At 41.7% G+C, this 13,913-nt stretch overlaps 1 protein-coding gene across 4 annotated transcripts in view; it reads right to left on the reverse strand.

The window, feature by feature from the left end:
* Window positions 1-13,913, reverse strand: part of tjp1a (tight junction protein 1a) — a 100,704-nt gene that overhangs the window by 46,665 nt on the left and 40,126 nt on the right. Inside the window, exon 1 of one of the 4 annotated variants that reach the window (XM_005724290.1) lies at window positions 1,434-1,920. The exons of 2 other annotated variants lie outside the window; for them this stretch is intronic. In XM_005724290.1, coding sequence (XP_005724347.1) covers window positions 1,434-1,457 — 24 coding nt within the window. In that variant the 5' untranslated portion in view covers window positions 1,458-1,920. Of the gene's footprint in view, window positions 1-154; window positions 291-1,433; window positions 1,921-13,913 lie in introns of those variants that run through there. One more of the 4 variants, XM_005724291.1, reaches the window with a different exon arrangement.

Below are 13,913 nucleotides of genomic sequence, written 5' to 3' on the forward strand. Positions count from 1 at the left end.
CATGTTACAGCTAAACAAAAGATATTTTCTTCCCTTTTTGGTCTATCTGAGTTTAATCAGTAAAACTGGCTGCTTGTGATCTAGCAGGGTGCTAAAAGTAACCAGCTGAAACTGCCATCGTGATGGTAGTTTCACTTTAAACAGACAGTCCTACCTGCTGTAGTAAAAGTCAGCGTTTCAGCACAGATTCCCCAAGAGACAGAGAACAACTGAAGACTGAAGAGCTAATTTTACACCAATCAGCATATTAACCACAGCGGGCTCATTATCAGCCTCAAGTATCACTCAGTAGTGAGTTGTATGAGAAGGTGTGACTACAGCCATAAGATACAGTACAGCATGTCGTCATCAGCTCGCATGAGGGAGGAGGTTTCGTCTGACTGGAACAACCGCCCAAACCTGACTCTCACTACTTGTGATAGACAAACACAGCACATTCCTAACTCGTCAAAGTGAGGAAAAAACTAATAAACAGTAAAACCCTAAAAGACAAAAGACTACATAATCGTCGGGAGGTGTTTTAGAGCCAACATGAGGTCTAATCTACTTAAATTCTCTTTCCAGAATTGTTTTTATTTAGACATGAGTAAAATACAAGTGGTTTATAAAACAGCACACTCACATGTGTGTAACTGTTTTGCTAATAAACGCCTGGTATACATCATACCATCAGTACATAGCTTACATTTTATATAAACTAGGAAATTATCAAGGCTTAGCAGATATTTAGACAGATGAATGGATAATTACACACAGCAGGGACCTGAGAGGCATGCTATGGGACGTCCCAGTACAATCAACTTAATTTAGAGTTAGACCACCTACAATAAGACTGCTTCTTACTTATGGAAAGTGGTGTTTTCATCAAAAGTGTAGTGTTAAATCCCCCACAAACTCAATGTACTTTGTGGTCTGATCCATTCTTGGGTCTCTGAAATGTAAAGAAAGGAAGATCCCGTAGCAGAATTCCTGCCTCAGAGGCTCACTTACTTTTCATATCCATGGGGATTTCCTGCCACCCTTTTAATAAAATGAGGACTAAAAATCAACAGGTAGCTCAGCTGAGACATGGTATAAAAACCACCAGGCGATTTAACACGGACAATCAATAAAAGACAGATTATTTTAATCTAGCTCACTAGAAACTGCATAGTTGCTTGCAGGCTGTGTTACAAGGTGTGGATTTCAAAACACCCTCTGAGCCACACACACACACACACACACACACACAGATGAAAACACCACCACCACTAAGCATCCTTCACTACCACAAGCCTACTGATATTCTACAAACTTATAAACAGCTGATTGGCTGGAAAATTCACCTTTGTTTGTATTTTGGCCCGTGCTAGCCTTCCAGTATATCATTCGCGTTACATAAGCCAGCAGCATAATGTCCACACAAGATTTTTTTTCCCCTGTCAGGTACCCACCTTATTTGAAGCTCTGGAGGTCATTTCCCCCGCTATTCCGGTTGAAAAGTGGCAGCTTAAAAGTTGTCCCTGTCTCTGTTTTGATAATCACTTGGCTGAGTGCGCTATTTTCCCTCCAGTCCAGTTCACTTTTCGCCCAGCTGCCGCCACGCCGGGCTACGTTGTTATTTTATTTGATCCAGGACGACGGGAAACGCCACGAATAACCGTGTGGAAAGTCTAAAGTTCATTATCTTATCTTCGCCACCAGAATCGCTAGTCCACTCGGGTACAAAGTCATGGAAGAAGTGTGGGTTGTGGGGATGGAGAAAAAAAGGAAAGTACGACCCAAACAAGACCTCCTTACTTTGGTATTTCCGTCGCTAACCTCTGGATGAAAAGTTGGAAAGAGTAGGCATCACCAGGACGGTGTGCAGCAATGGCAGGCTGAGTAAACCTTTCCCTGCTCTCCGCTCACTGAGCAACGGCCGTGTCGTCTCTGTACGGAGCGGACCATTGCGCCTAAGTAGGGGTGTGAGTTCAGGGGGGAAACAGAGGCATCACGCATTTACTTTATTTATGACCATCCTATCATCATTTTCCTGTTAAACTTTACTCATCCGTATATTATTACCTCATCGTGTTTTTGTTTTTATTCTTGTTCTGAATCTACTTTTACCGCTGCCGATAAAGTGCACACCCCCACTATCGCTTGGAATTAACAGTCCGGGATACAATGAGGAGAAGCGACGCCGCTGTCCCTGCTGATGCTGAATGCTCACTTTCCCTGTGTGACGAAGGGAATGGTTTATTACACAAGGACTACTGCAGCCTTCCAAATCTTAATTTTGTAGGAGAGGGAAATCGCAGCTTGCACTCTGTTTATAAATACACCTTTTGGGCCTTTTTTTTTTAGAGAAGTGAAATTCACCGCATATCGGCGTGGAAAAAAATAGGCCACGGGATGCCTGCCCTTAGAGCAAAACAACGTGAGCAGAATATCTAAAGTTAGTTGCATAAGGAATGATCGAGACTCTATCCCCTGTCCTTTGTGTTTTTGTGGGTCGTATTGGGGCAGTTAGCTTGGCAGATTACAAAATGAGTCGATAAACTAAATAGGGAGACCGTATTTAAAAGCACGTGTAGGTACAGCCGGTGTTTGCGGTTGATAAGTCACCTCACAGGAAACCCCAAAAGCCAATGCAGTGAAATTTCTATGACTTCCTAAACCAGAACCCGCCCTCAGGATGCAACAATCTCAGTTTGCACTGTTTCACAGTTTACTTCTCTTTCCAGCAAACAATGGCCTTTGAAATATTAAAATAGGCTAGAGGAGAAGAGATGACGAAGCAGTGGCACACAACTAAGTTTTCAGTGTCCAGCCATACGGTGAACGTGAAGAGGAGGATATAAACACAAAGACACACCCTGTCTTTTTCCAAACAAACCGAGCAATCTCACCCCCCCAATCTAGCTCCTCTAATGATCACTTCCTCTGTGCCTCAAACGCGGAGGAGGGTTTGGAGACAGTGTAGGTGGTCTAAGGAGTTAATTCCACCAGATCTAATCCAACAAGGAAAAAAAATACCACCAAGCAGAAGTGTCAGGTTATATATTGAAGACTGCAAGTCAATGGTCACCACTGGAAAAGGCTAGGTCAAGTTGAGAAGAGGATCAACACAGACAAAGAACTCTAAAGCCTGCAGCCATAATTAACACAGGGACACACATGACCACTTTTAAAGTATATTAAAGGAAAAGATTCCTGGTAACGTTTTTACAACAGTCTTGCAAAAGTGCATGCACAAAACAGGCAGAAAAACCCCCCATTTAAACCAGGGCATACATACTAGTATGGATGCAAGTCGCTCGCTCCTCCTGAAGCTCCTTAAACGCCTGTCAGGATCCATCAGGGCAGACAGCAGGATGTTTAACATGGTCACTCAGGTGTCAACTAACAATAATTTAAAATCAAAATAGGCAATTTGAAAAAAAAATACAACCAACCGCCTTTAAAAATGGCACTAAAATGACAAAAAAACAGAAGTAATTCCTCTGCTGCTCGCAGCTCACTCTCATCAGCAGCTGTGATGGTACCTCAGATGTTCTTACAGAGAGGATCGGGACATTAGTGACACGTGTGATCAAAGCTATCTTTGTCCTCTATGCTTGCATCCCTGATCCCATCTCTATTTTTTCTTTCTCACTCTCACAAATACACACACACACACACACAAGCTAGGAGATGTAGCTCTTTTTGGACAACAGGCAGCTTCAAAGCTCAGGTGCGCTCATGGAAGAGCAGGCACATGGAAAACAAAAGCGAACATGCAGACCTGCATTCGGCTGGAGCACATCACAAGGTTCACTCAACCCTGCCGCTCCTGCAGCGAAAAGCCTAATGTAGAGTGAAACCGCTTAATGTGCACCGCACACCCCAAAAATGTAAAACCGGATGTAGATGCGCCTACAAACATCGAGGCACTGAATTACACTATGATGAATAAAGAAGAATGCAATGTTTGATCTATACCAGTTGTTTAACACGGGAGAAAGCTCCTAAGCAGATGCTGACTCCCTGTTTTCATCTGTCCTGAGTTAGGAGTCTCTGAGAGGCCATCTGATCCCTCCTGCTCTCTGTTGACTCAAGGCTGCTCTGCAGATCCAGCACGGGTTTCTTTGTTTCTTTATGCTAATAGAAACCTTCTGGACAGACAAGAGCAACCGAAGTTCTCTATGTCACACAAGTGAAGTATAGCTAATCCTCAGCTTTGACAATAATAAAACTGTCAATATGCAGGTATCATATTTTTTTTAATTATTACACACAACTGTGTGTGTTGCTTTTTCAGGGAGATTTTGCAGTGAGATTAGTTTACAATCCAATCAGTGTGTGTGTGTGTGTGTGTGTGTGTGTGTGTGTGTGTGTGAGAGAGAGAGAGACAGAGAGAGGAAGAGAGAGGCGTTATTCTTGCACTAACTGCTCTCATCATTCAAGGTTTCAGCCAGCAGTTTTATACTTTAAATATACTTTTCAACTGGATTTTATGAAAGAAGAAGAAAAAAGTACAAGGGGAAGGGGTGTGGTATGAATCAGTAATGATCAGCATATAATGTCACATTTCTGGTAAGAGGTCAATTGTTTTTAACCAGATTAGTATCATATGACAGGATTAGTAGGCATCTCACCAATGCACTCCTGACCTTCTAGATCAATATTGCTCAGGGTTTGTGAGGACTTAAGCTTTGTGTGGAGTTCAGGATTGTGGGATTTGATTTCAGTGTTTAGTGAAACAAGAACTTATTCAATGAATTCTCTTCTTAACCAAATACTTTGGCCTGGGTTCATTTCTGTCATTCATATAGAAAAAAGTTCAAAGTGTCTGTTGATTACACATTTAGATTGCGTGTCATATGTCGTAGGAAATTTTAGGTGAAAATAACATAAAAGTATTTGCTGTTCTCTCAGTTTCCCTCCTACCTTTCCCTCCTCGCGCGCGTGTGTGTGTGTGTGTGTGTGTGTGAGAGAGAGAGACAGAGAGACAGAGAGAGGAAGAGAGAGGCGTTATTCTTGCACTAACTGCTCTCATCATTCAAGGTTTCAGCCAGTAGCAACAACATGAAGTGCTGCAATGTAGCCTTTGTGTAGTCAAGTAGGACAAGAAGACAAAGTACACATGCCATTGAGTGCAAGAAGTGCAACACACACACACTCACATAGACACCGTGAATCTAGAAGTACAGAGTTAAACTAAAGGAAATTAGGAAATTTAAGGAGAGGAACTTTAAATAACTTCTTATCCTTCAATTGTAGTCAAAACCTAATGATGCTGTGTGTCCACCAGACCCATGGGCACACGCTCACACATGTGGGCTCAGGAATTCAAGAAACATGGATTTAACATGTCATAAAAAATAGTTTGATCTCCAAGGTCAAATTTATTGATCCATAAAACCATGAAAATCAAAAACAGACATTCCACTGTGCAGATAATTCAGAACACGGGGTAAAAAAAACAATAGTATAACAAACTGCCCAGAGCCTTTCATTATCTGAGCTGATATCTCACCACATGTCAGAAAAGGGTTCTTGCAGAGGACACACAGTGCCGAGGAGTTCACGCTCATAGCCTCTAAACCTGTTGACGCGACCAGTCATGCGGCCCTTCTTTCATGAGTCATCAATCAAGCCCGATTACATACAGCACACATTATTTTGAAGGAGCTTTGCACAGATAAACCGAAACAAGAATGGCATTATTTTTAAAAGCAGCTGGCTTGTCGTCCCTGCCATTGTCAGTTATATATATTTTTTTTTTTTATCCAAATCATTCACAACCACAGTGGAAGTTAGCGTGCGCGAGAACAGTCTGAAGTGCTGTTATTTCGAGCGACACTTAGTTCCACTTCTTCTTGTGATGAAGGGAAGAAAAAAAAGAAGCTTTTGGAGTACTAAATTTACCACGGTGGGTCAGTGGCTGATAGTAGTGAAGCTGGCTCCTTTTAATCTTCTGAAAACATTTACTCCAAGAGGCAGCCTGTGATCAACCAACCAAGAAAGTTTTCCTCTTTCTCTCTTCTCATCAGACAGGAGCTGCTGTGCCTTTTATAGCTGGAGAGCAGAAGCGGTGCTGCAGTGAACCTGGCTGAACTTCACTCTGCTTCTCAGTAAATACCTGCAGTACAGCAGCTCAGCAAGGGACGGCCAAAGTTAAGCCTCATTGCAGGTCTATCAAATAACCATTCAGCAGGGTGATAAGATTTTCTTCCCCTCAAAAACCTAAATACAGACTGTCAGATCACTATTTCTGTGTAGTGTGTGGGCCACACCCGTTAACACTCGCGTGCTTTACAAATCTGTTACTGAAACTAAGCCATTACGTCTTGCTTTACATCCACGTGACAGCCCCACTGTTTGCTGCAGAATGAGACAATAAATTGAAAACATGTCAAATCTCATGCTGCAATTCTCTCAGCTCGATCTAGTGTGTGTGTTTGTGTCTCGGTGTGTGTGTGTCTGTGTGTGATTTCCCGGTAAATACCTCATGAACAACAATTCAAGCTTTTCCTTTCATTGTTGCTCTGGCATACAATGCAAATGCAACTTCAAGCAGCACTTTGTTGCTACCCAGTCCAATTTGTTTGTTAAGATAAATGGATTACAGTGCACCTGTGCCAAGCCAGTGTGGCCTCCAAATCATTACGCAGATACAAAGTGCCGAGTGTTTTTCCAAAATTTCATACCACAATCCATGCAGGCTGATAATAAAATAAAGCAACTTGTACAGAAGAAAAAAAAATAGGGAAAAGAGCAAGTAAGAAAAAAATCACAGAAGCGTGTCAAATAACTTTCACCTTGGCTGCAGCTGTATGTGATTTTTATCACCCACTTACACACTAAGGCGCACTAGGTTACAGCTTGGTGCATGAAATCTGCTGACATGGTATAAGAGTTTTCCAAGCTCCTTTGTTACGGGAGATAAAAGAAACTCAAAAATATGTTAAGGGAGTGAGAATAGGTACAGAAAAAATACATAAATTCAAAGAAAACATGCACGAGTCTGTAAAATGGAAACTTTCGGTGATCTTTTATAACAGTGGAGCTGCAGAGAGAAAGTGCTTAAAAAGGGAAAACTCTGAGTTAACAGTGCATTAGTGCAGTGAACTACTGAAAATCCTCACATTACATACACATTGGGAACCGTGAATGGCCTTAATATTTGCCACTGCAAGCCCTAAAACCACTGTTGACTAGTCCACTGGTCCAGGAATTCTGGAAGCAATTCCCGCAAACAGTTTGATAAAGTTGTCAAGTATGGCCGATGTTTACCTGTGCTCAAGGTCACAGAATGAATGTGTCACAATATTTTGCACGCTTAGCTTCCTCAGCCCACATAATTTGTTACCATGACAAGAGGACATTCACCTTTCCTTCAGCCAGAGTTCTTCCAGAAGGTGCTTGTCAGCTGGAGGTTACACCGCAAACCATTATGTCAATGTAGTAAATTCCTCTTTTAAGGCTTTACCGGGTCTAAATTACAAAAATAAAACAGCCAAACAGTGGCACTGGTGTCAGAGACGTGCTATTAGTTCAATTTTAGCCTCGCAGAAAAATACAGCAATTATCCCATACTGTTTCTGCATATCACCACAGACCACAGGGTTAAGGGGTGTAATAAAAGGAGCAGTTAAACTGTCCGCCATCAATTCCAATAAAGGCTCACCTCAGGCTATAATAACAGTCCAGAAACAAAATGTGTACTGTGCAAAGTTTCTTTTCTTTATCATCATAAATCACAACACAAATAGAAATACATTCAAATCAAGAAGCATTAGGATAATGAGACTTTTTCCTTTGCTCGTGCATTATTCTACCAAGCTGGATATGAAACAATACAACAGCTATATTATTACAATATATCTGTAATTCATCCTAACAATTTTAGGTGAAGCAGGGCAGAACATCATATGTCAACATATGAGTCTGCAGTCAGCAGGCATCAACACACAGCTGGTTACTTTCCTGGTGACCTTCTCCATCCTGAAGTCAGCTTCACTTTATGTTTTTTTCAGAAATGTATTGTTTTCTGTATTGAAACCTAACAGCTGAGAATTGTTACATGTGGCCATAAAAGGTCTGCGTTTGCTTTGAATATATAATGTATCTGAACCGCTCCATTGCCTGTCTAAACAGGAGCATGACTTCAACACTGTGCAGCCAGCGTCACTACTTTGACTTTGCACTTTTATGCCAGAACCAGTGTGTTTCTATTCAGCCAAATTAAAGAAAAATGCAGTACTCTCCGAACATTTTCAGCGTGCCAATAACCGTTGGCTACAGATCAGAAGTGATGCCAAGCGAAGGATGTCTTGCTCTCCCAAAGGCAGTGACTTTGCGCGCGTGCAAATGTCAGCGTGTCAACATATGTCGGAGGCCACGCATGTGTTGAATCTCCGTCTTAATAAATAGGCAGCTTTGGAGACAAGACCTCCAAATCTGCCCCACTTAAACTGAGAGTCAGGATTATATCTTGGTAAGTCCAACAGCTGCAGCTCAAGTTACTGTGTTGACAGCGGGCAGCAGGCACCAAAATGCCATTTGACACATACTCTAAGTGGCATGTAATTGATTTTCAAGGAAGAGTGAAGACTTACAAGGCTAACAGAGGGGGCAACTGCACATTTCAGGCTGTCTGAACACAACTAACCTCTGTTAGAAAGAAGATTTACTTTGCTGCTATCCAACAGTCGCTCATGTAAACCTGAAACTCAATACCGATGCTTTAGAAAACATAAAAACAAGTCAGTAAGTCAGTATTTTTAAAACAAAGAAGTAAATAAAGGCTTTTAAGGACCAGGTTTTAGGCATTTAGTGTCATTTCACTGTTTGTCTCTATGTGTTTATCTATTTGTGTATAAGACACAGTTGAAAGGAATGGATCCACTCACTCCATCTAACTGTTTAACTTTTCTGGCTGACCAAAAGAAAAGAAATTCTATATGCTGCCATGCAAGTTACACCTCTTTTTGTAATGGCAACAGGGAACTTACAACCCTGAACACAAACATGTTTGTATTCAGGGTTGTTTTTTCTCAAGAACATGTTGCATCCATATAAAGTTACCTTACAAAGATACAGTACCGGTATCTAGAAAAAGGAGCAAGCTGCTATGAGAGCATCTGTCCTGAAATTGTCACTTTTAATCACAGGAACAGATACAGAGTTAGAGAAACATCAGTATTTGATAATTACTTTCTTTCTGAGCAATGTGAAACTGCCATAACTGATAAGAGACTAGTTCATTTTCTCACAGAACAGTAAGTCTTTAACATTTGCTTTGTCTGACTAACCATGACCCCCCCCCCCCCTCCAAATCTTTAGTTCATTATCACATACAACAAAAAAAATATCAAACTAGCCAATCACGTGCCAACATCTGAATGCATTTAGACATGTACACAGTGTCAAGACGACCTGCTGAAGTTCAAAGCGAGCAAGGTGATTTAAGTTGTTTTGAATGTGGTTGTTGGTGCCAGATGGGCTGTTATGAGCATTTCAGAAGTATTTCAGAAATTGCTGGGAAAATCCAAACCAGCCATCTCTAGGATTTACAGAGAATTGTCTAAAAAAGCGAAAATATCCAGCAAGTGGCAATCCTCTGGGCAAAAAATGCTTTGTTTATGCCAGAGGTCAGAGGGGAATGTTCCAGACTGCTTTGAGCTGATAGGAAGGCAACAGTAACTCAAATACCCACTAGTTACAACCAGGGTGTGCAGAAGAGCATCAGTGAATGCACAAGTCAAATCTTAAAGACGATGGGCTGGAACAACAGAAGACCACACCAGGTGCCACTTTTATCAGCTAAGGGCAGAAAGCTGAGGGTGTAATCCACACAGGCTCGCCAAAATAAGGCAGAAAAAGAGTCGAAAAATGTTGCGTGGTCTGATGAGGGTTGATTTCTGCTGTGACGTTTAGATGGAAGGGTCAGAATTTGGCATAAACAACATGAAAGCATGGATCCCTAACAGGAGATTCACATCATGGATGTGCAGCTAACAAATCGCCAGCAACTGTGTGATGCTTCCATCTGTCATGTCAATATGGAAGAAAATTCAGCGACTTATTGAGTCAATACCATGAAGAGTTACTGTAAGACAAGCTCTGAAGCCAAAAGCAGGTCTGACCTCATACTAGGAGGTGTGATCACTACTTTCCAGCTAATTATGTCAGTAAAGTATTTGTACATTTTTACAGAGTATCATAACTGAGAAAAAGTCTTCCTTTATTATGCTGACAGGACAAAATCATGAGGAGATCCCATGTTCTAGAGGAAGGAAACTGATAAAGGAAAGGCGAGACACTGAAAGGAGAGAAAAAATAATTTGTTAGGAGGACTATGAAGTGAAAAAGAGCAGAGGAAAAGCTAAAACAGGAAAAAGTAACAGGAAAAGAAAGAAATTAAAAGTGAAGACTAAGTTTATTGCAGAAAGAGGGAAAGTAGTAAGAGCTGATGAGTAGAGAACAGTAGGTGGGGTAACACAAACAAAGATTGGGCCAAGCTACACAACAGTGCGAAAAAAAAAATGAAGATGAATGAGGAAATGTCTCAAGTCCAGTGAGCTCGGCAATGGCCTGAATAAAGGGCGTGCAGCTCACCCCCAGTCGGTGACTCTTCCCATGGTACTGCCTGTTACTGTTACATTCCAGCAGTATGAAGCTGCTCACACTGGGCAAAGAAGCGGCAACAGCAGGAGCTTCCAGAGAAACAGGCACAGGCAGGAGAGGCTGAGATGTGCCTGTCGGACAAAAGCGGCTGTAATTCAGTAAAAAAAAAAAACCCATTGAATTAACTTCAAAAGCAAAATAAGTGGTTAGTTGCTGCGCGGTAAATGTGATTTAATGGTTCACTGATAACGAGGTAAATGCGTTTCTCCTTGTGACTGGCAGATAATACCGAGGGGAACATCAAATCTGAGTTCCATTTCCAAAAAATAACGTTTGTGCTCCTTTTTTTAGCGTCGATTAAGCGTTTCGAATGTGATACGGTAGATTAGGAGAATGAGAAGCGAATTGAGCAGCTTGCTGTGTATTTGCTCTCCTTATCGACACACATCACTTCAGCGAGAGTCTCAGCAGAGACAAAGGGCATTCAGCTGGACTTGAAAATGACTAAATATAGTCTGTGTGTGTTTGATAAGTGTTCTGGCCTGTGATGACCAAAATCTCTCTGAACTCAACTGAATCATGCCCCTCCACTGCCACTTAACCCTTCCCATCCTAAGCTTATGACATCATACCGCTCCTCCAGTGAAAGGACCATGCTACAAGAAGACACGATGGTCCAACGGAGGACGGAGAGCGGTGGAGGATGGGTACCAAAGCTAGCACGCCAGCCAGAGAGGCGGATGGAGACACGGCAGCCACAGGGGCCGCTTCTAGCCTGGTGGTGATGAGATGCGATGGGACCCGACCCTGCAGAAGCCCCAGCCAGTGTGTTAGCTGACTAATCCTCTAGCCGTCCAGTGCCAGGATCCAGACTCATCAGCTTTGGTGTTCCCTTGTCAGACTCATTTTTATAACGTCCCACTGGTCAATTCTAACCTCTAATGCCCAACACAACAGCCCCTAATGCCAAGTGATTATGGAGTGCTGTTTTAGCACATTTGTTGCCTGAAAAGAAAGAAAGAGCCACAAGGCAATGGCCCTGGCTCTCTGTTTAGAGGACGAGCCTGATGAACTCAGCACAAAGGGGGCTGACCAAAAAAAGCTGTTCTAAGCCACCTTTCTGATGGTGGACACTGTGGGGCCTGAGCTGGGTCAGGACTGAGTTGGGTGGCGGGCAGGGATTTACAATATCCTATCCTCCAGTATATAGCCAGTTCCTGTGAGCTCATTGAACGCACACATCCGGATCCACCGGGCAAACAGAGCATTTGCATATATTTGATTTTAAAGTCTGTAGTGACACGTGGATGGATGCCAACCTGGAAAGCGGATATGTACATTTTTGTAAACAACAGGAGTGTAACAGCAAACTTAGTGGTTCTGAACCGTTTGACACGTCCTGCAATCCATATGACACCTGTGGAAACTGTCATAGTCTAAGAGGTGAAAGTGTGCAAGCTCAACCTGGAGCATTCTGGTTTTTCCCTCAAATATCGCCCCTTCAGAAGCAGAAAAATGTTCACACACAATTTTATTAATCCTTTACAATGAAAATAAAGCTCTGATTATATTTCAGTGAATTTTGTAACTAATTAGCAGTGGCCCACAATTCTAAAACTGAGCTATTGAAGCATACGAGTGGCATGAGCTGGGAATACATTAGCCCTCATAAAAATGTGCATGCCAGCTATTTTTTCCCTGATCACCAACTGTAGGTGAATGAATCTGTTAGTGAATCTGAATCATTTCTAAATCGATAGGCTTGTGCTTTTCAATCTGCATACTGCCAGGCCCACATTTCTCCATTTTTAGAGCATTTACCACAAGCTTGAGGGGTGAAAGTGGAGAAGCTGTGGTACAAGAGAAGCCTGGCAGCTAAAAGCAAAAAAGCATGATAACTTTACAGCTGAAGAACGCGAAACAATCCAAATGTCCGAGGAGGAGGCCACAAAATGAACACATTTCCAAAGTGTTACAATAACTGCATTTGGGTTGCAGTACAGTGAATGTCCTGCCACACACACTGTGACATCATAAATGATGCCAAAGCTTTTATTGGACTAGGAAAAACATATATTTTTGAGTTTTACTTAATTTTGTTTATGCTGATGTGTTGGAAAACTGGAAAATAATGAACCTATTCTTATTCTTGTTTTTATTATTATTGGGGGGTGTTTAACTGTTTTAAGATTCTCTGAAGCACTTCTAAATTTTTTCACATAACATCCCAGATTTGTGCGTGACTCATTCGTTGGCGTGGTCTAAGCAGAGATTTGTGTGAATGAAGCCCATTGTGTCTAATGTTGTATGACCCCCTTAAACTCTCAAAATACACAAAATGAACTTGCCCTTTTTTTAAGAGTCACATGAGAGAATTTTGGAATATAATACATTTTTTTTTGTGCCACATTCTAAAATAGAAGAAAGAAATTTTTTAAAAATGGCGGCGTGAGTACATTGTTGTTGCGTTTGCTGCACCGCCAACAGGGAATGTAGGCTTGCGTAGAGTTGTTATCTGCCTCTGTTTGCTTACAGCTCTTTATCACCTGGGGCCTCCCTCAGCTGAACTAGTGCCACTGGCCTAACCATGTGACATGTACAGTAAACAGCATATGGAAGCAGCACTGCCAGGATAACAACACCAGGGATCACTGAGTTAAAAAAAAAAAAATACACCTACAAAACACCACAGCCTCACTTTACCGAGCAGACAAGCCAGCTGAGTTTTGCTTTCATAGATCTGACAGGTTTTACAAATCTGAAAGATAGTATTATAATTACCTGCCTATTACACATTATATTAAGTCTTGAGCCAACCCCATTTCATTATATTGCACCAGGAAAATGAGAAACAGGTGGCACAATTTATTGAAATAGGTGCAAATAAACAGCAATTCTACCACTCTTGAAAGTCAATATTTGCTATGACCACCTTCTACACAGCATGAGCTTTCTTAGGCAAACTTTCTTGTAAATCCTTTAAGCAGTCTTCAGGAATAGTTCTCCAGGCTTCTTGAAGGACATTCAAAGCTTATTTTTGTGCTCTATTGTGGGTTTTTTCTAACCAGGTATGCTTTTACTGTATTAATACAGTGTGTTTGGGATCATTGTCATCGTCAAACAATTACTGTATAGTGGATCAAAATGTGACCAAATATTTTTGAGTTCATAATTCCATGAATTTTGAAAAGATCCCAAACACCCCTGGCTAAAATGCAGCCTGAACCTGGGATGCCATCCCTCACCATTTCTGATGAGGCTTCAGTGAACAGCATATGGATCAACTGAGGGTCCAGATGCATCTTAAGAACATGACTTTCAGATACTGTTTATCT

Source organism: Pundamilia nyererei, unplaced genomic scaffold (assembly GCF_000239375.1).
Source record: "Pundamilia nyererei isolate P.nyererei 1_Seehausen unplaced genomic scaffold, PunNye1.0 scaffold00011, whole genome shotgun sequence".
NCBI lineage: Eukaryota > Metazoa > Chordata > Actinopteri > Cichliformes > Cichlidae > Pundamilia > Pundamilia nyererei.